General features: G+C 46.4%; 1 protein-coding gene and 1 long non-coding RNA gene across 4 annotated transcripts in view; one reads left to right on the top strand and one right to left on the bottom strand.

The window, feature by feature from the left end:
* Positions 1-5,287: 5,287 nt before the first annotated feature.
* LOC141050897 (uncharacterized) lies at positions 5,288-8,497 on the bottom strand. The gene is made up of 3 exons (XM_073547572.1): positions 7,563-8,497; positions 6,836-6,995; positions 5,288-6,725 (listed from the first exon to the last, which is right to left on the bottom strand). The coding sequence occupies exons 1-3, from the start codon at positions 7,606-7,608 to the stop codon at positions 5,330-5,332; spliced, it is 1,602 nt and encodes a 533-aa protein (XP_073403673.1). The 5' UTR covers positions 7,609-8,497; the 3' UTR covers positions 5,288-5,329.
* A 3,672-nt stretch (positions 8,498-12,169) lies between these two features.
* The window catches only part of LOC141050851 (uncharacterized), a 33,507-nt gene continuing 18,579 nt past the window's right edge, over positions 12,170-27,097 (top strand). The window contains exon 1 of one of the 3 annotated variants that reach the window (XR_012220535.1): positions 12,170-12,326. This is a non-coding gene — a long non-coding RNA (uncharacterized lncRNA). The other 2 variants (XR_012220534.1, XR_012220533.1) reach the window with 2 other exon arrangements.

Here is a 27,097-nt window from a genome sequence, read left to right as displayed (position 1 = left end):
AAGAAAAATCCAACAGCTATAGGGGAGGAGGAAAGACGGATAACTTTCGATAACATATTCTTTCATGGCAGTCAGTTCAGGCCCCGACAAATTATAAAGGCGAGCTTTGTGGCAGCTCGGCAGTAGGACTGGTCTTCGTTTTTACCTCTTGGTGAGTTTACTTTTAACAGTCGTGGAGATCAATCTACTGGGACCTCACCGTTCTTCTGTAATTATGGTTTTCATCCCCATTTTGGTGAATTTTCTAGGATCAGTTCTAAATGCTCTGTGGTGGAGGTTGCCGTACAGAGACATGGGGATGTCTGGATGGAGGTTCAAAAGAATATTGGGGGGCATAGTCTAGGATCTTGGCTATGTAGGCAGCAGGAGTCCAGAGCTCCCGGTCTGATATCTTAAAAGCGACCCATAAAGCGACTGGAGGACCACTCAAAGTATTTTATTTGGTTCAGAAGAGATCCCTGACCACCCTGGACCACTTTGATTCTGTCACGGTCACGTGTGTCTGGACGCAGCGAGTACCGCAAGGCGAACCCATGTGACGCACGTGACCCTGGATACACCGCCTCCAGTGGGGCGAATTTAAATAATAAACACATGCAGCTGGATACACCGCCTCCAACTGGCGAATTTAGACATTACACGTATATATAAGTCTGGAAACCCCACCTCCAGTAAGGCGAATTTAAACAATAAGGGAAACCTGGGAAACATTAACAATGGTGGGCCCTGCAATAGGGAATAGAGAAGTGGAGACCTCCTGAGCTCCCCTGAGCTAGTGTCCCTGCACTCCTAATGTTCCCTATGCCGGTTCCGCACCGGGCGCGCAACAGGAACCTAAAAACCCTAGCTCGTCCTGACCTAAACCCTCACTAGGGAATTGGTCGGTGCGGAAACTAATCCCACCAATGCACTAAAACACACATGAGGAAAGATGAAAAAACAGGGAAAACACCACTTAGCTTTGCTCTGTTGTGTACGCTCCTAGCAACAGAGCCCACCACCTGTGTGCATCTTCTCCTCCACCCGGATCCATCACCATAACTGGATCCTTCACCATAGTGCAGCCTTGGAGCGGAGTCCACCCACCAATTGCAGAAGTCCAGTAACAGAGTCCCAAAGATGAGTTCAACTCCTGCCCAAAAAGTCAAGCATGCTTGAGTCCAGCTCTCAGCAACCAAGTCCCGCATGCTGAGTGCAACTCTCTCCATAGTCGTCACTCCACGAAGCTATGCGAGCACTTCCTGCCAACACCATAAACTGTGACTCCACCACGCCATGCCAGCCCTTCTTGCAGACCACCTAGCTGACTCAATCAGACGTGGAGAAAATTGACAGCCCCTTCTTGGAAGGGGAATTATTATCCGTTATCAATAAATTAAAAACCCAAAAATCCCCAGGACCGGATGGTTTCTCCTCCGAATATTCCAGGACCTTTTCTAAAGCCTTGATACCACATATGGTCTCAGTATTTAATGCAGCGTCCTCTTGGGGCTCCTTCCCAAAAGAGATGCTGGAAGCTGTAATTGTTCTGATTCTGAAAGCGGGGGGGACCCGGAGAGGATGCAAAATTACAGGCCAATATCATTCATAAACAATGACATTAAAATTTATTCTAAATTACTTGCCGAACGGTTAAAAAATATACTCCCTCGATTGCTCTCCGATGACCAGAATGGCTTTGCAGAGGGACGTCAGGCAGCGGATGGAACGAGGAGAGTTTTGAATTTGCTTACCAGGGCAAATCTATCCAATACTAGATCGGCGTTTCTGGTGTTGGATGCAGAAAAGGCCTTTGACAGGCTGAATTGGTCTTAGGCTAGTTTCACACTTGCTTTTTTTTGCAGCGCGTTTTTCCCGCAAAAAAACGCATTGAAAAAACGCATACAAATGCATACAAACGCTGCGTTTTTTTCAAGCATTTTTATGCGCATGCAGGAAAAAACGCAGCGTTTTTGCGCGTTTGTATGCGTTTTTTGTGCGTTTGCGTTTTTTTACAGATTTTGGAAAAACCCCACAAAAAAGAAAAAACAACCATTCAACAACACACAAAACCAATGGGACTTCATTGTGGGTGTGGTATGTTAATATATAGACCCTGTCTACAGTATTCTTCACATTTGCTTGATTCTTCTCGTGACCATGGATCTGCGCTGGAAGAGTTTTCACTTCAACTTGGATTTGGACATCGCGATGGCTCAGGCGTATGCAGTTGCTTGCCATGAACAAAGGAAGAGAGAGAGGCAGCGAAGACGGCGGCGTATGTGGATACATCCGATTGTTGAACTCCGGGAGAGCCGTGGGGCATACCACACCCTCTACAGCGAGCTCCAGTCAAACCCGGAGAAATTTACAGATTATATCCGGATGTCCCACGAAAGTTTCATGGATTTGCTTGCTCGTGTCCAACAATCCATCCGGAGACAGGACACACAGCTCCGTCGTGCGATTCCTCCTGAGGAACGGCTACTGGTGACATTACGGTATGTTTTAAAAACCAAGGGGTGCGGTCTGATGGTTTTTTTTTTAATTTAGTATTCAAAACCTTGGGTAATTAGTTTTCGTGAATGTACTAATATTTTATTTTATAGTTTTTTAAAATAATATACATAAATATTAATTTTACTTCTTTGTCTGTTCACAGATTCCTGGCGACTGGGGAAACCCTATCTTCACTACACTTCCAGTACCGTATTGGAATCTCTACCTTGTCTGGAATTGTTGCTGACACCTGCCGGGCTCTCTGGAATGTTCTTTGTCCAGAATTTATGCCCCTGCCCACCGCTGAAAAGTGGATGGAAATTGCTGACAAATTCTGGACAGTATGCAATTTTCCCAACTGTTTGGGAGCTGTTGATGGTAAACACATACGGATCATCAAACCCCAAAGAACGGGATCTGAGTACTATAATTACAAAAAGTACTTTTCAATAGTACTCATGGCCATTGCGGATGCCGGATGTATGTTTGTAGCAGTGGACATTGGAGCATTTGGCCGTGGTAATGACTCACAGGCTTTTAAAAACTCAGACATGGGCCGGAGGTTGTATGGCAACCAATTTAATTTCCCTATGCCACGGCCTCTTCCTCACACCGAAGCTCCGCCACTGCCCTTTGTAATGGTTGGCGATGAGGCTTTTCAAATGTGCGGAAACTTACTGAAACCCTACTCCAGCCGGGACTTGGACCACACCAAAAAAATATTTAATTACAGGCTGACCAGGGCCAGAAGAACTGTCGAGTGTGCTTTTGGGATTCTTGTCTCCAGATGGCGAATTCTTGGCACGGCCATTAATCTTAAACTTGAAACAGTCGATGAGGTGGTGAAGGCCTGTGTGGTTCTACATAACTTTGTGATGGCTAAAGAGCACCCGACCTTTGAACTGGACGATGATGCTCCTAACCCATTGCCTGAATTCACTCAGCACACTCTCAGGTCATCCGTTGAAGTTGGCCAAATGAGGGACCAATTTGCGGCCTACTTTATTTCTGATGTAGGACGGGTGCACTGGCAAGATGAAATGGTGTAATGTTTTTGTTTGTTTATGGTAATAAAAAACCTTATTTGATACCATTACTGAGTGCACTATATTTTTTAAACTCCAATTAAATAAAAAACTTCCCATGTATAACTGAATTTTTTGATGTTCACACACCTGGGCAGGTAAATACACATATGAGTTAAAATGCAGCATTGATAGTCTGCGTGAAATATATTGGAACGAGCAAAGCTGCAGGCCATGAATCAGGAAACCAATTTTTTTCAAGAGAAAATTGTGCAACTAGTTGAAAAAAAAGTATGTGATTTTCTCAAAACACAACCCTCAAAACCCAACCCCAATGAAAGTCCATGGGGAATACAAGTCAGCATTGAGTGGATGAATGTAATCTGCTCCATTCCAACTTACAAGTTATTACACTAGGCCTTGGAATGACTACACTAGGCCGTGGTATTTCAAATATGAGTATAGTAGGCCTTGGGCCTACTAGTATAGTCATATGTGAAATACCACGGCCTAGTATAGTCATACCAAGGCCTACTCGATTTTTACCAACTAGGATCTTGTTTCACGAAAAACAAACTGGTGAAACTTGACAAGTTTCAACAGTTTGTTTTTCATGAAACCAGATTCTAGTTGGTAAAACTAGAGTTATTACACTAGGCCTTGGAATGACTACACTAGGCCGTGGTATTTCAAATATGAGTATAGTAGGCCTTGGGCCTACTAGTATAGTCATATGTGAAATACCACGGCCTAGTATAGTCATACCAAGGCCTACTCGATTTTTACCAACTAGGATCTTGTTTCACGAAAAACAAACTGGTGAAACTTGACAAGTTTCAACAGTTTGTTTTTCATGAAACCAGATTCTAGTTGGTAAAACTAGAGTTATTACACTAGGCCTTGGAATGACTACACTAGGCCGTGGTATTTCAAATATGAGTATAGTAGGCCTTGGGCCTACTAGTATAGTCATATGTGAAATACCACGGCCTAGTATAGTCATACCAAGGCCTACTCGATTTTTACCAACTAGGATCTTGTTTCACGAAAAACAAACTGGTGAAACTTGACAAGTTTCAACAGTTTGTTTTTCATGAAACCAGATTCTAGTTGGTAAAACTAGAGTTATTACACTAGGCCTTGGAATGACTACACTAGGCCGTGGTATTTCAAATATGAGTATAGTAGGCCTTGGGCCTACTAGTATAGTCATATGTGAAATACCACGGCCTAGTATAGTCATACCAAGGCCTACTCGATTTTTACCAACTAGGATCTTGTTTCACGAAAAACAAACTGGTGAAACTTGACAAGTTTCAACAGTTTGTTTTTCATGAAACCAGATTCTAGTTGGTAAAACTAGAGTTATTACACTAGGCCTTGGAATGACTACACTAGGCCGTGGTATTTCAAATATGAGTATAGTAGGCCTTGGGGCTAGTAGTATAGTAATATGTGAAATACCACGGCCTAGTATAGTCATACCAAGGCCTACTGTAATAACTCGATTTTTAACAACTAGCATCTTGTTTCACAAAAAACAAACTGGTGAAACTAGAAAGAAACTTATTTTTAAGACAAGTTTCAACAGTTTGTTTTTCATGAAACCAGATCCAAGTTGGTAAAACTCGAGTTATTACACTAGGCCTTGGTATGACTATACTAGTCCGTGTTATTTCACATATGACTATACTAGGCCTTGGGTTGGTTTTTAACATGTATTTACCCATCAGTGTGTGTGAGCGGCGCAAACAACATTAATGAAACTTTGTAATGGTGAACCACAAATGTAAATTTATTTTTAATCACAAAAATAAACCAAAAAATTATTTTTTCCGGCGTTTGGGGGCAGATGGTTTCAATTTGGGGGTGTGCAGTGAATATGCAACACTTGCAGTTGAAGACGGTGTTTGAGGGGAAGGGGCAACAAAATTTGTGGGGGAAGGTAGTCCAGTTAAGGGAATTAAACTAGGAACACTTGGAGGAGAGGAAATCTGTTCAGGTACATTAGTTGTAATGGCATGTCGCCGTAGGCTTGTGTGCCTGGACCGACTTTGGCCCAATGCCCGCCTTGATAGATTTCGCCTTGAACTAGGGGCAAATATTGAATGTAGGTCCCCCGTCTGCTGGTGTGGCTGCTGCTGCGGCTGAGGTGGCTGCTGCTGCTGCTGAGGTGGCGGCTGCTGCTGAGGTGGCTGCTGCTGCTGCTGAGGTGGCTGCTGCTGCTGCTGAGGTGGTTGCTGCTGCTGCTGAGGTGGCTGCTGCTGCTGCTGAGGTGGCTGCTGCTGCTGAGGTGGCTGCTGCTGAGGTGGCTGCTGCTGCTGAGGTGGCTGCTGCTGCTGCTCTTCGTTGGCAGTGCTCGTCCTTGCAGGAGGACTGGTGGCGGCAGTGATGGTCAAGGTTTGCAGAGTGGTGGTGGCAGGGCTACTACATGTTGTTGTAGCGGCAGGGCTGTTCCATGTTTGCCTAGTGGTGGCTGAGCTCCACGCATGCATGGGAGTGGCGGTGGTGCTCCAGACAGGAGCAGCGCTTGCCATGGTGGTGTCGGTGAAGTGACCAGCTGCACTCAGACTTGTGGTGGTGTAACGGTGGGTGTCCTGGCTTTGAATAGAGGTGTCCGTGCAGTGGTATGCAGCACAAGTCGGTAGTGAGGTGAAGCGAGTCAATGGTGGCACAGGTGGAAATGACACCACTGACTGCTGACCGTACCGATTATGCTGCATAGCCTGCAAGAAAGCATTGTTGCAGGCCTGCAGCACATTCAGCTGTTGCTCAGGACTAAGGTGTTCCGCCATGCCCTTTTCAATCTTACTAAAAAAATGGTGTGCTGGTCTGTTGAGGTCGGCCTCCAGACGGTCAAGGCGCTGTTCTACAGAATTGAAGCGGTGTTCAAAGTGGTTAAAACCACGTTCCATGAGTGCAAAACCGCTTTCAACTCTGTCGGACAGTGACTTGAGGCTGGAATTAAAGGCCTCGCTCAAATGCATAAACTCGGGCAAGACATTCCTGTCCAAGGCCCTCTGCCGCTGGCGGGTAGTGCCCGCATAACCAGTGGCAGAGACCTGGGACAGGGGAACACCTGATGGCCCAGCTTCCTGGTCACCAGCTGTGTGTGTGGTTGACCTGCAAGGTGCTTCCTGGCTGTCGGATGGCTGGGACGGGTCAGAGGACGTCCGAGGAAGGACCGCTCCAGGGCCAGGTTGCAGGGTGCTGCTCCAGGTGCTGTGGAAGAAAGGAAAATCATTACTACCATGCCTTTACAAGAAGCATCAGCTGTGGATTAGAAAAACACAGATTAATAAAAATAAAAACCCAAAATTTATAATACTTACGATCTCGTGGCAAGGACCGGTCTTAGGAACTGCAACGCGTGATAGTGACGGTATCGAGTTCTGGTCCTTGACGCAGATCCACTGCGAACCTGGCCCTCAGCACGAACATCACTGTTGAAGCGGTCCTTGATCGAACGCCAACGTGTTCGGACTTTGTCCACTGTTGTTAAAAAAAAAACAGTGCCGTCAAGGACAACAGTCACTGCGGCACAATGTAGCAATACAATACTCAAAGCAGTCACTGTAGACCCCGATGACACTGTTGGGTTTCCTGCTAGAATACACCTAGCACGAAACCCAACAGTGCCGTCAAGGACAACAGTCACTGCGGCACAATGTAGCAATACAATACTCAAAGCAGTCACTGTAGACCCCGATGACACTGTTGGGTTTCCTGCTAGAATACACCTAGCACGAAACCCAACAGTGCCGTCAAGGACAACAGTCACTGCGGCACAATGTAGCAATACAATACTCAAAGCAGTCACTGTAGACCCCGATGACACTGTTGGGTTTCCTGCTAGAATACACCTAGCACGAAACCCAACAGTGCCGTCAAGGACAACAGTCACTGCGGCACAATGTAGCAATACAATACTCAAAGCAGTCACTGTAGACCCCGATGACACTGTTGGGTTTCCTGCTAGAATACACCTAGCACGAAACCCAACAGTGCCGTCAAGGACAACAGTCACTGCGGCACAATACAGAGCAGGGAAATACTCACTAAACGCCTTTTTGGAGGATGCTGTGGCGCTGTCCCAGCCATCCATCAACGCTGCGGCCACCTCATTCCATAGCCGCCGGGTCACCACAATGTCCTTGTGCAGCCGGTCACGGCTGTCCCACAACGGCGAACGCTCCTGGACCAGGCTGATGAGCTGCTCATTATCCAGGTAGACGTCTTCATCCCGTTGTGGAACCTAGACAAAACACATTCATTAGAATAATCAAATTTAAATTGAATAAAAAGTTACAAAAAAAGAAACATAAAAAAGAGTAAAAATAGAAGATAAAAAATAAAGAACATTACAAATCATTTGATACATACATTCCGTATCACCACCGGGACTTGGCTTCGCTGCTCCTGCTCTTCGCCCTCACTAGTCCCGTCCGCAGAAGAAGATGATGATGACGATGTCTTAAAAAAGTTGAAAAAAACGTAAGAGATTTGGAGAAGCAGCAGATATACTTACCAGATGCACGAAAATAATCACCTCACGGTCTGCTTGCGCCAATTCCTGCCGCGATGGGGAATACTCGGATTCTGAAGACATACTGCATGTAAAAATAATAAAAATCATTAGTACATACATAATTTAAAAGGACAGGCATATAATGTAATATACTCACATTCTTCGCTGATAGAAGATGGTTTCCTTGTTGACTGTCTGCTCTCCAATCTGTCAGTGTAGTAGTGGCAGAGTTTTGGCAGGCACCTCCTTTATATAGACTTTTTTTTTTGACTTTAGAAGATTATAACTAGTACAACAAGTGGACACTACCAAAAAAATGCAGCGCTAAAAAAACGCATACATGAGCATGCCAGTGCGCACGTATGCGCATCCATAGGCTATAATGGCCATTTTTAGCGCAAAACGTGCGCATACGTGCGCATGCGCTTTTTTGCAGGGCCGAAAAATGCAACATGCTGCGTCTGTAAAATACAAAAGCACACCCCAAAAAAATGCAGCGCATGAAAATCGCATACGTGCGCTTGCCAGCGCGCAGGTATGCGCACCCATGTTAAATATAGGGGAAAAAACGCATGCGCACATATGCGTTTTTTTCCAGCGCAAAAAAACGCAAATGTGAAACCAGCCTTACCTGGAAGCAACTTTAACTAAATTTGGTTTTAGCCAAGGATTCTTGTCATCAGTCTTTGCGTTATATTCTGCCCCCACCGCCAGAATTTATGCTAATAATTGCCTCTCAAGCCCGTTCCCCATTTCGAACGGAACAAGAAAGGGGTGGCTTTTGTCACCCTTGTTCTTTGTATTAGCGATAGAGCCACTGGCTGAAAAGATCAGATCCAATAAGAATATTGCAGGATTTGATTTCCCCTCCCGGCGTTTAAAAATTGGACTATTTGCCCTCGACCTCTTTTTGACCCAACTGGACACCTTGAATTCCATCAGAGCACTTGCTGAAGACTTGGAAATGTTTTCAAGGGCCTCTTATTTCAAGATTAACTCTCACAATTCAAAATTCTTGACCCTCAACATGACTAAAATGGAAATCGAGGAGCTAAAGAGAAGTATTGAGTTTGCCTGGGAAGATAAAGGGTTAGTTTATCTTGGAATCACTTTAGCTAGTTCTATCCAAGCAACTGTCAAAGCAAATCTAAGTGGGATCCTTGCAACTGTCTCTCAGTATATTTCCTTTTTCAGGCAAATTGAACTCTCTATGTTTGGTAGGGTGATGGTTGTGAAATTCGTCATTCTGCCCAAAATACTATAGATTTTTTGGACGCTCCCGATCACTCTCCCATTTCAATCCATACAAAATTTGCAAAACCTGCTAAAATCATTTGTGTGGAATGACCGGAGGCCTAGAGTGTCGGCAGAAATTCTATATCAACATAAGAGCAGAGGAGGTACGAGCATGCCTAACCTGCATGCATACTACTCGGCCTCATTAATTAAGCAGAGCTGGTATTGGCTCAACAATAAACAAAAATTTCCAGCTTGGTTTTACCTGGAGAGAGACATAAGTAAATTTGACTCTCTAAAAGAGTTTCTTTTCTACTTCTTGTTTCAAGAGCCACGAAAGGTATCTTCCCATCCTATTTTCAGTCCCATCATTTCTGCATGGAGATCACTGATCAAACCATATAAAAAATTTAACAAAGTTGAACAGGCCTTGAAGTTTCCGCTTTGTGTAGTGGCTTTAATATTTGACTTCCCTCTCTCAGAAATCTGGAATAATTTAGGTATTAAAAAAATATAAAACACATACACGATGGGTCTAATTTTCTCACATTCAGCGAAATAAAAGCCAAATATAATGTTCCTTCCTCTGAATTTATCCCTTACTTAATGCTGAAAGATAAGGTACAAAAAATCCTATTAGGCAAAGCATTTAATTATGAAATTGCGTCTTCACTGCTGTGCAGCCTAAATAATAAAAATACCTGGAGCTTAAGGAATATATACTCCTCTTTCAACAGAGAGGAACGCTCTTGCAAGAACATATATTTAAGGAGATGGGAGACCGACCTTGCGACTGTTGTTCCGATTGAGCAATGGGACATGGCCTAAAAATACGTATAAATCTGCCATATCAATGACTCTTCACGAGTCTTATTTCAAACTACTTACCAGGTGGTATTACATGCCTATCAGACTCTCCCACATTTACCAGGCCCACTCCCCCCCCATTGTTGGAGAGGATGCGGACAACAGGGGAATCTTTACCACATCTTTTGGTGTTGCCCGAAACAAAAACGTCTGTGGCTCCAGGTTTCTCGTCATATTGACTCCTTTACAGACAATTTTACCCTGATTCCCCAAAAAGCATTGCTTTCTTTGGACTTGGATCAATTACACCCATCAGTGAGACAGGTAGTTATTCAAATCCTTTTGGTAGTTAACAATACCTTGGCTTACTTTTGGAAGATGCCTGACCCTTCTAAATTTTCAGATATCCTAGACAAAATCTACCAACATAATGCTTTCGAATGGAGGTTTGCAGTTAGTAACAATAATATTCTCACCTATACTAATAAGTGGAATGTCTGGAACAGTAAATTTAGACGAGTTTAAATTTCTCTCATGCACCTCCTTAAATGACTGGACTAGACTGCCTTCTTGTATCTCCTCCTTAAAGGTTCAGCATTATTGTGCCTCTTATTGACATTAGTATTTTGTATATTTATTAATGTATGCTTTCTAACAAGGGTTCTCTATTTTTTATGACCCTTACCCTCCCTATGTACATTTACCCTTTTCCTCTCCCTTTTTCTTGTTCCCCCTCCCTATCCACCTCCCAGTTTTATGAAAACTTTAATAAAAATATTTAAATACAAAAGAATATTGGGACTGCCCAGATTCAACAAAAACGAAGATGTTTGTGGGTGCTGTTTTTAAGATTGGGGATAAGGTTTGGTTGTCTTCTAGAAACATTAAACTTAAAGTGTCATCGGCTAAATTAGGTCCAAAGTTTATTGGTCCATATGAGATCCTGGAGGTGGTCAATCCTGTGGCATTTAGATTAAAGCTTCCTCCACCCCTTCGCATCCTTAATGTATTCCATAAATCCCTATTAAAGGAGTATGTCCCTTCTGCATTGTCTCCCTCATCGCCGCCTCCTCCGCTTTCAGTGGACGGCCGCCTGGAGTATGAGGTTCAGAAGGTTCTGGATTCTCAGAAGGTCCATAATTCCCTCCAGTACCTCATTCACTGGAGGGAATATGGACCAGAGAAGAGATCCTAGGTCCCTGCTCGAGATTTGAAGGCCGATCTGTTAGTTAGGGCCTTCCAACTAAAGTTGCCTGGGGATCCGGTGCCCCCCCAGAAGAGGGGGTACTGTCACGGTTCCACCCCTCAGTGTGCCTGATGCTGTCAGTACTTTGATTGACAGCTTGGCCATCCAATCTAGTACAGGGGCAAGATGAGCTGTCAGCGTGTTGATTTACAGCTGGACTATCCAATCTGAGACTGTAAAGCGTCAGCTGTCTCATGTGTTCATTATTCCAGTTAATGGCCATGCTTCTTCACTGAGCTGTGTTTCCCAGAACACTGCCAGACATACATTCATCTTGTGAGGTTTGTGCTGTGCTTTCCTGTGCCTAGTGTTCTGTTTGCTTGATCTGTTTCCTGACCTTGGACTTCGTTCTGACCATCCACCTGCCCCTTCAGCTCTGATCAGTTATCCTCCTGGTACTCTGACCTCAGCACGTTACCTGACTAGCGTCACATTAAGTGACTAGCGTCACAACTATCCTTGTTACATCCGTTTTGTGGGTAGTCGGACGGAGAATAATGTAGGCTAATTGCAGACCTAGGGCTGATAGACTAAAGATATATGGAATCAGCAACTCAAATAAGGAATCTTTATTCTCATTATTATTTAATCATTGATGATACAACAAAAAAATATTCAGCTGGCTTAAGAAAGCCACTTAAAACTATTTGTCATTATTACTTTTTAGTAGTGATTTTCTGTAAAGTAACAAAAGCAGGTTCCTGATATTTAGGAATGTTGTACAGATCTGTCAGCCTGCTCAGCTTAAATCCACCAGGGAAACAGATGAGGAAAGAAAACTTGACCCTACTTCACCTCAAAGGAAGAGGAATAGAATATAAAAATAAATCCTTGATCTGCACGAGTGCACCTTACTGCATCTCTATAGAAGAGGCCTTGTTTCCTAGATCCCCAGAGACCCCAAGTATCACACACCATAGACGGCACAGACAGACGGACAGAAACTTAAGAGACTCAGGAGCTAAGGTTTCTATCTCATGAAAACAAAATCTGTCCAGATGAGGAGGTAACAGGACCCGGCGCTACCAAACTGGCTCTGTCTTTCCTTTCATACATGCCTGGGAGACCTGAAAGAGCATCCACGATCCATCATCTTTCTTTAGTGTTTTTGTTTTCTCCGTCACACACATATTCTTTTCTGTGCTTTTAAACACCGTAATAAAAAATCACAAAAATCAGGTGGTTTTTTTTACAGTGTTTTCAAAAGGTTTTTATGGAGGGTTTTACTTTCTTGTTACATTTGTTACGCGTTTTTCTTGTGGTTGTTTTTTTTTTGTTACGTTCTATAAAGAAGTTTATGGTGAAAAGATTTTGGAAAAAGAAAACTACAACTTACCTTCCCAAAACTGCCACCAAAATGGCACAAAATATAGTGTGTTTTGTATTTCAAGCTAGACTGTAAAGTAAAATCGACATCACCGTTTTTAGCCACCAAAGAACAACGATGAAAAGGCTAAAAAAAACCCTCCAAAAATGACTTCATTAAAAAAAAAAAAACAAATTGGTTTCACTAATGGAAACTGCAGATTCTGGATCTACCTATGGTCTATTTGGGCATATAAAAGAGATGATTCACATGTTCAGCTCAATGTAAATGATTTTGGAAGTGCATTGAGCAGCAGGGTGGTTTGCTGGTAAAAGGGAAAAAAAAAAATCTCTTTAAGGATATGTGCACACGCTGCGGATTCTGCTGTGGTTCCGCAGCGTTTTTGGCCCTGCGGAACCGCAGCAGTTCCGCAGACATGGTACAGTGCCATGTAACCCTATGGGTTTTCAAAACCGCTGTGCTCACGCTGTGGTTAACAAACCACAGCATGTCAATAGTTTCTGCGGATTCCGCTGCGGTTTGGCACCTATTCCATTGCCAAGGTGCCAAACCGCAGGTCACTTTACCTGCGGTTTTACCTGCGGATCCGCGTGGAAAAACCCGCAGGTGAATCCGCAGCGTGTGCACATAGCCTAAATCTTCTGTCTGAGCGAGTGTGACTTGTGATTCAGTGAAGAGGTATTTGGAAAACCTTTAACAAATACCTGTGTGAATTCGTGTGAGTTGCCAAATTGTGTGTTGCGGAGTGCTTTTCTACCTGTTCAATTATTGGGGGGCTTGTTTAACCTATTTTTTTCTCTCTAAAGGGTTAATCTCTTATTTTACTATCTGTGTTTTTAAGGGTTAACTATATTGCATTTAAATCTTGAGGTGTAACTATATTCACAAGGGGTTAATTAAGGGAGAGGGTCCATAATTAAGGGTTTAGAAGGGGCAGCTGGTTGGGGACTCAACTCCTTTTGGAAGTGCATTGAGCAGCAGGGTGGTTTGCTGGTAAAAGGGGAAAAAAATCTCTTTTAGGCTATGTGCACATGCTGCGGATTGGTCTGCGGATTTTTTATCTGTGGAACCGCAGGTAAAATTACCTGCGGTTTATCATCTCTACAATGGAGGAGATGGTAAACCGCAGCAGAATCCACAGAAAGAATTGACATGTCATTTCTTTCTGCGGATTCAAAACCGCAGCTTATCCGCAGTTAAAAATCCGCAGCATGTGCACAGCAGAATGTAAATCACATAGACTTACATGATACTGTACACTGTCTGCAGAACTGCTGCAGCCAAAACCGCAGCGGAACCGCAGCGTGTGCACATAGCCTAAAAAATCTTCTGCCTGAGCGAGTGAAAGTGCGAACTGTGGTAAGTGTGTGACTTGTGATTCAAGGAGTTTCCAAGAGAGGTATTACTGAATTACTGTTATATTTTATTCATACTTTTTATTTTTTACTAATCTTTTCTGTCTGGTGCAATCCCCATTAGGATGTGCTCCACTATTGCCAATGCCATCCAGTGTACATCTTGCCGCATGTGTGAAATCCTTGAACAGCCGGTCGAGGGTGTATACTGCTGTGCGAGATGTGAGCACGTTGTGCATTTGGAAGCCCAGATACTGGATCTAAATGTGCAGCTGGCAACACTGAGATCCATGGACAATATGGAAAGAAGTCTTCTGCTCACTGTAGTGGTGGCTAATGGGCTAATATGAATAGGTTAATGTCACCTTGCAATTGGAAGGTGACATTAAGCCGATTAATAATGGAGAGGTGTCAATAAGACACTTATCCATTATTTACCCTAGACTATTAAACGGATAAAAAACACACAGTCATTAATTAAAAATTATAATTTGCTCTGTCGACACCATTATAGTCTATGCTCCATCAGTGCATAAGTCCAAATCCTGCTTTTCCAGGGAATTCCAATGCAAGTCCTGCCATGAGACACTGAATGCAGTGTGAAAACACCCTTGGGGTCCTTAGTCTACCAGTAATCTTGACTGCTTCGCACATACTCCTAGCGGGCAAGGAGTATGGAAAGCTTTCAAGAAGATTCTAAGGCTGTCTGTGGATCCGCAGCGGATTTGGCCCTGTGGATCCGCAGCACAGTACCATTATTCCCTATGGGAACTAAAAACTGCTGTGCAGACGCTGCAGAATTTTCCGTGCGTATTTTGCTGCGGTTTCAAATCAGCAGAAAGAATTGCATGTCAATTCTTTCTGCGGATTCCGCAGTGGTATTTCCCATAGGATATTATGGTACTGTACACCGCAGCAGAAACTGCTGCGGATCCGCAGGACCAAATCCGCTGCGGATACGCAGCAGAATCCGCAGCGTGTGCACACACCCTAACACTACAAACTATGCAATAAAAATACTTATTCTATACCTTACTCCATCACATCCTACACTATTATACTGTACAATATAGATATTACACTTTCAATGCTTATCCCACTCTATACATTACACAGAAACATTTTACATTTTACATGACACAATATACATATACGCCGGCACTCAGGAGCGGAGCGTGCGGCTGCATAGCAATACATGCAGCCGCACGCTCTGCTCCTAAGTGCTGGTCGCAGTGCCGAGTATTAAGATGCGAGACTCCTCCGAGTTTCTCGCATGTGTGATCCCGGTCTTAGATGACCATATGATGCCGGATCAGGTAGATTTGGGAATGTAATTAGCTGTATCATACACCAGATTGCATCCCCATCTCAAATAAATCACATTTGAAAATACCAATGTAAATGCATGGGGGTACAAATTTGCAATCACCCCAAACAGACCGAGGCACACAATTAATTGACTACAAAATCCTTAGTACCCATAAGCATGGGTTCGGCTAATCAGGTGTTAATATGCTTAAAGTGCGGTGCATCTATGGATAATTTCCACTAGGGAAAAGTACCCCTATACTGGAATATTTGCTCTAACTTTAGCCCAGTGCCAGTTATTGTATATTGTACGTGGTGTGTCATCTCTGTATTCAGTTATTGTTTGACTTTTATTCTGCATTAACCCTTTCACTCCTACTCTAATTTAGACCTCTGACCATTTAACATGTTTTCTTTTATTATTCTGCCTTGTTATTGGATTCTGACAAAGCTTCTCCCCATCTTTGGTTTTGCACAACATGGGGGGTCCCTGCAGTGAGGTCTAGCTCTTGTATAGAGGTCTAAAGTGGTTGCTCTTTTTATCTTTATTTCAACATGTGTTGATGACGTGATTGTGTGGCACATACTGATATATAAGCATTAAAGGTTTTCCTCCTGTGCTTGTTAGTTGGTTCCTAACAGACTGTACAACTCTGTTACCAAAATGACTGCTGGTGGAGGGTCATGTGACCAGATGTGTCTGAGCCTCCTCCAGTTGAAAAACTGCTTTCCCATGCGCAGGGATTTACTATTTGAGGATGCTGTTGGGCAGGTCTGGTCACACACTCCTCCATCACATGATCACATGCTGTCCTGTCTGTATACTCTCTTTTGCTTTCCCCCCTGCCCAGGAGCTGTGGTATGATCAGACCATGTACTTGCACGGTCAGACACACAGCCATTACACAGTACACAGCAGTGGCACATTTATAAGATTAACTCAGCACAGGGCCTTTTTTCTCTTACACATCCAATTATTATTCCAAGATCTATTGATCAAAATTTACTCTGTTAATGGAAAAGATATATCAGATATATTAATAATACCGGGTGAGTCATAAAGGACGGATGTATTTGAAGTGGCTATAACTCACCACCAGGTGGAGGTAGAGATGTGCGGGAGGCGGGGTTATGTTTGTGAGGTGAAAGCATTGTTTTTATTTTAGTTTCAGTTTAAGCTATGGTGCCGTGGACGATAGAACATCGCATTTTTGCGTACGACAGTTTTGTCAAGAATAATGAGTGTATCACAGCCGTTCAGAGTGAGTTTCGGCGTCATTTCAATATTCACAGAAATCAAGCTGTTCCCGCTCGTAACACTATCCTACGTTGGGTTGAAGCACTCCGTACACGAGGTACACTAATGAACAAACGACCACCGGGGGCTCCACGAACGGCACGTACCCCTGAAAATGTGGAACGCGTCAGGCAAGCCATGCTGCGTAGTCCGAGTCGATCTGCTCGGAAACATTCTTTAGAACTTGCCCTCAGTAATCGTACAGTAAGGCGTATTTTGCATTTAGACCTGCATTTCCACCCCTATAAATTGGCCATTGTGCAACAGTTGGAGCGCGGGGATTACGCAGCGCGACTGAAGTTCGCACATGAGATGGAAGCAATTATTGAGCAAAACGACAACCTTATTTTATTCATGAGTGATGAAGCTCATTTCCATGTCAATGGCATGGTTAATCAGCAGAACTGCCGTTATTGGGCCTATGAAAATCCGAAAGAATTACATGAACGACCGCTGCACAGCCCTAAGGTAACGGTGTGGTGCGCTATGGGCAAATATGGCGTGATCGGTCCGTACTTTTTCGAAGGCGATAATGGCAATACTGTTACCGTGAACTCACAACGTTATATCGCCATGATAAATAACTTCTTTGTTCCTGAGTTACGACGGCAACATATCCCCATCTCTAGTGTGTGGTTTCAACAAGATGGGGCAACGGCCCACACAGCCGGAGCAACAATGAACGTTCTTCGCCCTCTCTTCCCTGGTCGCATCATTTCCAGGTTTGGCGATATTATTTGGCCTCCTAGGTCCCCAGACCTGTCCATGTGCGATTATTACTTATGGGGTCACCTCAAATCACGTGTATACAAGCTTAAGCCTCGATCATTACAAGAACTGAAGGAAGCTATTCGAGTGGAAGTTGCCCAAATCGACAGAGTTGTGTTGGAACGTGTTGATGCCAACTTCCAAGAACGCCTTTGGAAATGCATCACTGATAATGGCCACCACATGGCAGATGTTGTTTTCCACACTTGAATTTGTCAAATATTTGTCAGTATACGTAACCAAATCTATGAATACATTTATATTTAATAAATATTTAACGATTTTATGATTAGTTTAAAAACGTCCGTCCTTTATGACTCACCCGGTATAACTTTGACCTCCCAAGTAAATTTAAATATATTTGACCTGTTTCTCTAGTCACCTTCCACGACAGCCATATCGGAGGATGTCTCCCCGCCCTAATGGGGGACAGGAAATGCACAAGAGGTTAAATAACCCTCCCCTTCCTGCTATCTCCAGTGTTTCTCCTGCCCCCTATGGGGCATGAAGAGGTCCTGATAGTGCTGCCATGGCCGGCGACCGGAGGCACTACAACATCAGATACCTGTAACGCCAGGCAGTCAATGGTCGGGGGCTTTGCTCTCCTCCATAGGAAGGCTGCTCCCGTCTCTACTTTGGTGGTACTCGGGACCCTTGCCCGCCCCTCCTGTGCCTCCTCAGTGGGGTAAAGCGGGGCGGTGCTGTGCGGCCAGGGTCCTCCTGGAGCTCCCCGGCGTCCTCCTCCCCAGGCGGCATGTGATCCGGGGCTGCGCGCTCGCACACACCGGAAGTGGTGTCAGGACCGGCGCCGAACTTCCGGTTTACCTTACACCTGCATGCCACGATGGAGCACACGCACGGCCTGCAGTTTCCGTACCGCGGGACGGTCCGGGGCCCCACTACAACAGTGGTGTCCCGACAGGGTGAGTGTGCAGGGGCAGCTGCTGAGCAGCTGGGGAATTCGGCTGTGGAGGAGGGGTGATTGAAATGACTCCCACCCGTGGACCGAGGGGAGGAGGAGCACACAACACGCTGGATGGACCTCGGTTATTCTAATCCCGGTCTGGGTGCATCTAGGTAAGGCCATTATCTGTACAGGTGACTGTGGCAGACTGACCATGGACGGCGACAAACCCTTACTGCCTTCTACTGCGGAGCACAGCGTCACCCTCCTACTGTAAGTAGCGGAGTGGGTCCCCCCTTTTCTGTCCAGAGTAGTCTCGAAGGTGGCTTAGTATGCCTTCTCTCTCTTGTAGGGAGACAAGGCCTCTGACCCTAAAAAGAATAAACCAGGTGTGGTTCCAGACTTCCCTCTTCATAGGTGAAGCTTTGTCTGGCCTGCACGAAAGATGTATTACGTGCAGAGCAGCCCTCCCTACTGGACAGTATAAAAACGCTCATCAGACAAGAAGTCCAATCTTCTATGACGACATTTTCCCAGTCTCAGCCCCCTACTGCTAGGAGGAAATTGGCTCCTGTGGAATCTGATTGACTCGGGTGAATTTGATACCTCTAACTCAGAGGATGCTTGGGAAAATGAGGGTTCCACTTCCACCCTCAGATCTGGAAATACTATTTCTCTTCCGAAGGTGCCACCGGCCATTCTAGGCTGAGCGTGACTACATTCGTCACGGCCGCTAAGCAGCTTGAGGCTGGGCCGGGACCGGATCTGGAGACCAGATTAGTTAGTATGGTGAGGAAGTGGAATTCTCTATATAGGATGAGATGTTTGGAGGGGCTGAAGCCTAAAGCCCCAAAGGGGTTTCCCATTCACGGCTGGTAATGGGCCCCTCCCGAGAGAGACTTGGTGTCACCTCAGAATTGAGGAATCGGTTATTCCCTTGGACGGAGATGGCTCCTTATGGGAAGTCCCTAAAGTGGACGTGTAGGTATCCAGGAAGAGCGGCTCTTCCATTTAAGGGCAACTCTCAATGGCAAGCTTGCTTAGGAAATCCTGGGACGCCTCCACAACCCTGCTTAAGGCCAATTTATTCGGTCGTCCATGACAGCACCACCTGAGAGAGGGGATCCGCCCTTCAGGAACAGGAAATCCTACAGATACATAAGGGTGGCACCTCTCCCATGCATCAGTAGATTTCCTGTTTCTGGAGGACAGGATTCCCTACAGATTGTACCATCATGGACGAGGAATCCCCAGGCCAGCTGTCCGACTCAGGTAGCGGGGGGTCTCCTACCTCGGTCAGTGCGGGGTCCCCTGGAAGCGCCACAGTGGGCCCGGGCAGGTCTCCATGATGGTGTGCGGAGCAGGTGGGAGAGGGGTCCGGAGAATGCCAGTCTCCAGGGCCAGCGCCGGCAGGTGAATAGAGATTTTCCCCCCGAACACCGAATCCTGGTCCTTCTGGTGTGGTCGCCGTCTGGGGCCGGCTGCTGTGGCATGGTGGCATGCATGGAGCGCCGTGCCGGGTCGGACGGTGCCGTGCTGCTGTCGGCCTGCGCGTCCCCGTGCGTTCACGGAGGCACCGGAAGTGACGCGGCTGGGGGGCGGGGCTGGTGGTGCCGGGCCGGAAGTCGGATGCCGGCCGGCTTTTCTCTTTTGTGCGTCGCTCGGTCGCGGCGGCGCGGGTACCAGCATGGCGGCGGGGGGCGAGGCACAGGGGGGAGACCATGGACATCTCGGGAGGGGGGGAAACGGAGCCCCTGGCCATGACGCCTGCTGACCCGGATTTCCGGGAGGGAGGTCCATAAAGGGCCACAGAAGCGTTGCAGGGCTGCTTTTGGCCCATTGGCAGCGATGGATGAGCCAGAAGCTCCCGTGGCCAAACTGGACCGGCAGCAGGAACATGCCTCAGAGAAGCCCCAGGCAAGCTCCCAGCTGAAAAAACGAACTGGGCAATCCAGCCGCAGAAGTTCCTCCAGGCTGAAGGATCCCACTCACCCCCCACGTGATCCGGTACCTACGCCTACTGCTCGGGGTATGAGTTCTTCGTGAATGTGCCCTGATACAGTGTTCCCCTTATATTTTTTCTCCTATAGGGGAAGAAGTGCGCTGGTAAAGTTAAAAACAAGGAGTGCGCCCTTTGCAGTTGTCCCTTACCAGACGCCCACTCTAAAAAAACTCTTAGTCATGTATATGGCAGACGGTAGGGGAGGAAAAAAAAAGCTAGGGGGCGGTAGTCCCTAATTACCATACATACTTCCTTACACTTTCCCCACTTCTGCAGGTGGTGGAAGAAACCCTGACTTCACTACGAGTCTAAGGGAAATTATTTAGACGGAAGTTAAGGCTCTAAAGGCTTTATCCCAAGGGGAATCCGCTAAGAAGAAAAAGGGAATGAGTTTTTCAGAGTCGGCCTCCACAGCTGGCCCTATGCGAAATGAAGATTCCTCAGAGCCCTCAGCTTCTTCCTCTGCGTCCTCTTCAGAGGAGGACTGCAATCGTTTCTGCCTGGGTCTAGGACAGGTGGATAAATTGGTCAAGGCAGTAAGGGCCACCATGGGGTATTAGACGCAAAACCAGAACGGTCAGCACAAGACCTGATGTTCGGCGGCCTAGACCCCAGGAAATGTAAATCTTTCCAATTAAACGACAAGGTCCAGAACCTGATCAATAGGGAATGGAAGAAACCGGAAAGGAAGGGTTCCCTATCTCCGGCCTTTAAGCGACGATATCCCTTTGAGGACCCCTTGGTGATCAGATGGGATAAAGCCCCAAAATTGGACTCAGCAGTGGCTAAAGCATCCAAAAAATCTGCTATTCCCTTTGACGACAAGGCCTCCTTGAAAGATCCGCTGGACAAAAAAGCAGATTCCTATCTGAGAGGGACATGGGAAATGTCAGCTGGCGCCCTATGGCCGGCGGTAGTAGCTACTTGCACAGCCAGGTCTATGATGGTCTGGCTGGACCAGCTTGAGTCACAGTTAGAGGACGGAGCCTCGAGAGAGTCCATCCTGAAGACCTTTCCTACAATCCAGAATGCTGCAGCCTTTTTAGCCGATGCTTCGGCAGATTCGGCAAGGATGGGGGCCAAAGCTGCAGGTCTATCAAATGCGGCCCGAAGGGCTATATGGCTGAAGTGCTGGCCCGGAGATATCCAGGCCAGATCCGTCTTTGCTTCATCCCGTGTGAGGGAGAATAGCTCTTTGGTCCAGTCCTAGATGAACTTTTGGAGAAAGCTGGGGTCGATAAAAAGAAATTCCCCACCCTGCCAACCCCTTCCTATAGGCGCCCCATCACTAGGAAGAGATTTTTCCGTAGAAGGTCGTCCAGAGATCGAGGCAGATGGGAAGATAAGAGGAAAAAAGGTACCGGGTTTATGTTTGGAGGGGGGGACGTCTACCTGGATGACTTCCTTATTGTAGGCAAAACAGCAGACCATTGTCTGGATCAATTGCAGAAAGCGAAGGCGGCCCTGGAACGGTTAGGATGGCTACTAAGCATTAAAAATTCCCGCCTACAGCCCATGAGAATTCAGCAGTTCTTAGGCCTAATCCTAGACTCGCAGAATCAGGAGTGTCATCTGCCACCAGAAAAATTAATTCGCCTACGTTATCAGGTCTTGAACGCTTCCAATAAACCCACCATGTCCCTCAGGAAAGCAATGTCGCTCCTAGGTTCCCTCTCGTCCTGCATACCTGCGGTCCGGTGGGCCCAGTTCCATTTAAGGATTCTACAGGGTGAGGTTTTACTTCATCAGAAAATCCTGGGGGGTTACCTAGAAAGCCAGTTGACGTTGTCCCAACGTACTAGAAAATCCCTTGGTTGGTGGCTAGAGGAAAGCAATTTAGCCAAAGGGTGCCCTGGGAATATAACATAATCCGCGTAGTCACCACGGACGCAAGCCCTACTGGTTGGTGGGCCCACATGGGGGAGGTCTTAGTCCAGGACCTATGGGATCACCATCAGGTGGAAATGTCCTCCAACCTGAAAGAGCTAACAGCCGTAGAGCAAGTGGTTAAAAGCCTCCTTATGTATCTACAGGGTCACCATGTTCGAATATTCTCCGACAATCAGGTCACAGTGGCTTACATCAATCACCAAGGTGGGACTCGTTCCAGACCCCTAATGAATGTAGCAGAGCTACATGCCTCAGGACCATGTCAGTGTCCGACCCATGGGTCCTACCAGACATACCGGATCTCCTATACCAGGGCCCAGTTAACCATCCTCAGGTGGCTGACCTACATCTGATGGCGTGGATTTTGAACAGTCACTACTAAAAGAGAAAGGGTTCTACCCTGCTTAAGAGCAGAAAGCCGATCACAACCAGGATCTACGTTAGGATCTGGAAAAGGTTCCTTCAGAATTCAGGGGTAGTAGCTGGGCAGTCCACACCGATAGCACATATCTGAGAGTTCTTACAAAGAGGGCTGGACATGGGACTCTCCACCAGTACCCTCAAGGTACAAGTGTCAGCCTTAGGGGCCCTGTTTAATTGCAACATCTCCAGTAACTATTGGATCAGTAGATTTATGAAAGCTACAGGCAGATCCAGACCAATAGTAAAAGATAAGTTTATGCCATGGCATCTAAACCTAGTCCTCACGGCCATGACAGAGGCCCCATTTGAACCTATTTCATCAGCCTCTATGAAAAATCTGTCTATTTAAAGTGGCCTTTCTGGTAGCACTAACGTCAGCCCGTAGAGTAAGTGACATCCAGGCATTATCTAGGCTTCCTCCTTATATTCAATTTAGAGACGACAGGGTAATACTTACACCTGATCCAGCATACTTGCCTAAGGTAGCCTCCAGTTTCCATACAATGCAGGAAATAGTCCTTCCATCCTTCCTCCCTAATCCAGCTAACAAAAAGGAAAGAAAACTACACACGCTAGACGTCAGGAGATGTCTCCTGGAATACCTGGCGGTTACTGATCCCTGGAAGAAAGATAGTGTCTTATTTGTCTCCTATCAGGGCCCTAGGAAGGGTCTTAGGGCGTCAAAAAGCTTGCTAGCTAGATGGATTAGGGAGGCCATTTCGTTAGCATATACCTCAAAGGGCAGGTCGGCTCCTGGCAAGCTGAGGGCGCATTCCACCAGAGCCATGGCAACCTCATGGGCGGAGAGATCGGAAGTCTCAATCGACCAAATATGTAAGGCAGCTACCTGTTCTCTCCGAGCACCTTTTACAACCATTATAGACTAGACCTTGGTGCTTCCTCAGACCTTTCCTTTGGTGTCAGGGTTCTGCAGGCTGTAGTCCCTCCCTAAAGTAATTATTACTCTCTGTAATTGGGTTGCCCGCCAGGGCAGTGGGGTACTCAGTACCGGGCCGGTATCTCAGAGGGAAGTGTCACAGTAGCGGTGACCCGGTCCGTGGCCCTGGGCGTCCATGTAAAAGGGGTTGAGAGTGGCTCATTAAAGTTTATAAGTGGATAATACGTGACGCCACCTGTGGTGATCGGCAATTAAGGGGTTAAGCCGACGCTGCAGGCCTCTGGGACAGATGGTATAAGGCAGCAAGATGTAATAGCTCCCCACAGGTGGAGCTGTGGTCCCAGGGCAGTGGTAATAGGTGTTGAGGAAGAGGGTGTAGTGTCTGGCACAGAGATGTAGCAGAGCTGGAGGGTTTGCAGGAAGAATGCAATGACACAACAGGGTTCAGTTTCCGTTACCTTTACTGTGCTTTGTAAATGCAGTCCAGGGTCCAGATTACAGATGGAACAGAGGCTGGCCGGCCTGGAAGCAACTTAGGAATCTCTCTATCAGATGGGTTGTGTAGTCTCCTTTCTAGCGCTTATCTTAGGTACTTGCAGTACTGTTATGAATGGGTCACCGAGGAGGAAAAAACCTAAACAAGCTAAGCCCCAGAAAAACCAGAGAGGTTGGTAACTATGCAGATTGCAGATCCGTGATCCTAACCACACAACTAGCAGCAGGCATGGAGCGTACCTACGATGAACCTAGATGCCTCATCACGGCCGGAGAACTAAATAAGCCTAAAGCAAGAAAAGGGGAAAACTAACTGCCCCAGAGCAGACCCCAAAGGAATAGACAGCCCCCACTCATGTATTGATGGTGAAACAAGATGAAAGCACAAACACAGGCAGGAAAATAGGCTAAGCAAACGATGGGGCCCAAACTAACTAGAAAGAAAAGTAAAGACACTGTCTGCAATCTGCCCAAAACCCTACAAAATAATGTCCAACACTTCTGATAACAAAATTAACCCTGAAGTCACTAGACTTCTCCCACTATATCAGCACTGAAATATTCTGAGACAAAGCAAAAAGAGGCCAATCTAATAAGGGACAAAAAGCAAATTGGCAAATACAGATAAATAAGAGTGGAAATTCAGCACAGCCCCAGCCGGGGCTGGCTGACCACACAAAAAACTGAATAGAACAACAAAATCAAGTGTGAACATTAGCAGAAAAACTTAGCTTGAGCTGACTGGAACAGAGCTGAGAACCAAGACCTGACAAGCAGAAGGAATCACCAGCACCAGAGTAGGGCGTGGGCTGTCTTAAATTCAATCTGAGATTCCTGAGGTCTAATCGTCGTCCTCATTATCAGGTGGCAGATCTCTACTGATTAAATCAGCCTCACTACCTCTTGTTACCACCAGAGGAAGCCTGGAAGGAGAACTCACAACTAGTAGACCAGAAAATGAACTCACAACACAGTACTGTGTTACACTGAAGTTACACTTGCTTGTTCTCATTTAGAACTCCCTCGTATGGCAAACAGCTGTAGCCTTCTTCTTCTGGCTCACCCGTTGCTGTTGTGCCTCCGAGTCTTATATGGGAACAGAGCATTTACAGCTTCCTATTCCTCCAGTTTCTGCTGCAGGAACATCAGTATCCATACAACCTTGGAGTCTGGGCTCCAGATCATGTGCTATAGCTAGAAGTGAGCACTCAACTCTTCTCAGTCTTCCAGCTCCTCTCCTCCACGTCCACACACGTTGCCCTCCTCACACGAACTCCTAATTTCCCCTCCTGGCCCCCAGAGAGTAGCTCTTCCCCCAATTTTGGTTCAGAGCTCCCTCTGCTGGCCTGGAATGAGAACTGTGTTGTGATTAACTGATAGAGAGACCCTTTATTGCTTCCAAGCATGACATCACACTCCCTAGGAGGAAGGTAATGCCACTGTGGCGACTATACTCCTGGGGGCACCACATAATTCTCTCAGGTGGTGCTGTCATGGACGACCGAATAAAGTCTTAGTTACTCAACAGTTAACAGGATTTTTCGGAGTCCATGACAGCACCCGTAGATTCCCTCCCCTGTCGTTTAGCTTGGGTGAGCACTTCTTCTTATATGTACACTGGTAATAAATAGTTAAGTAAAATATTGTACATAAATCATGCTATTAACCTTGGTGGTCCTCTTGTGCTCTGTAAACCAACTGATGCGTGGGAGAGGTGCCGCCCTTATGTATCTGTAGGATTTCCTGTTCCTGAAGGGCGGATCCCCTCTCTCAGGTAGTGCGGTCATGGACTCCGGAAAATACCGTTAACCGGTGAGTAACTAAGACTATAGCCTCTACGTGTGTAGCCGGGTCCCTGTCCGCTGGTGGCATACGCCGGAGGATCACCTCACTCAGGGGACCTCCAGGGAAGAAATCCTTGACTCTCTTTCCCTATTACAAAAGTAACAGGGTTCCTAGCGGATGCTTCCGCTAAGTCCATCCGGATAGCAGTAAAATCTGCAGTGCCACCAGCCCTTCTAGGCTGAGCGTGAGTGCATCAGGTGGCGGCTGCTAAGCAGCTTGAGCCTGGGCCGGGACCCGATGGGAGACCAGCCTGCTATCGCAGGTCACGGGTCATGCATTTACCTCTCCAACTCAGCCAGGAGAACTCTGTGGCTAAAAGCTTGGGGAGGAGACTTTATGTCAAACATCTATACGTTTCCCTTTCAGGGAAATTATTATTTGGCCCAGCTCTGGATGATATCCTAGAGAAAGCCACTGATAAAAAGAAGTCGCTTCCGGAAAAAGGAAACGATTTTTTCGTCTCCCTCCTCGTGACCAGTCCTACCAGAACTCACAGTTCTCCGGTCGGGGGCCGACCCTTGAATTTCATAGATTATTGCAATCCATAGCCTCAAACCAATGGGTTATTCACACCTTTCACGATGGACTGAGATTGAGGTTAGAGAGTCCCCCCCTATAGGGCGTCGGCTGACTTAAATCCATTCTGAAATTCCTGAGGTCCAATCGTCATCCTCATTATCAGGTGGCAGATCTCTACTGATTAAATCAGCGTCACTACCTCCTGTTACCACCAGAGGGAGCCTGGAAGGAGAACTCACAACTGGTAGACCAGAAAATGAACTCACAACAGATGTGTCACAGCGGCGGTGACCCAGACCATGGCCCTGGGTGCCCAAGTAATAGGAAGATGTGAATGGTGGAATGTAGTTAGATGAATAGTTTGTGACGCCACCTGTGGTGTTCGGCAAGGGAGGTGTTAAGCCGACGCTGCATGCAGATCCTCTGTGACTGGTGGTGTGGTGCAGCAATGATGTTATAGCCCTCCACAGGCAGGGCTGTTGTCCCAGGGCAGTGTAGATGTGGCGACACTTAGATGGTGTAGTGTTTGGCGCAGGAGATGTAGCGGTGCCAGGCAGACAGACGCAGGAAGGAATGGAGGACACCAGGGCATGTAGTTCCAAAGCTTTACTCACAGTCTGTAGTGCCCGCTTCTGTACCGTGTCCTCCGGGTCAGGGACTCGGTCAACCTCCAAGCAAGATGGAATGCTCCCTTCCACACTCCGCCAACTTATGTTCCTTTTCTGAACATCTCCTCTATAGCGCCT

Source organism: Dendrobates tinctorius, unplaced genomic scaffold, assembly GCF_039654945.1.
Source record: "Dendrobates tinctorius isolate UK_male_01 unplaced genomic scaffold, ASM3965494v1 ptg000154l, whole genome shotgun sequence".
NCBI lineage: Eukaryota > Metazoa > Chordata > Amphibia > Anura > Dendrobatidae > Dendrobates > Dendrobates tinctorius.
The sequence above is the reverse complement of the archived record's forward strand: the minus strand, read 5'-3'. Positions and strand labels throughout refer to the sequence as shown.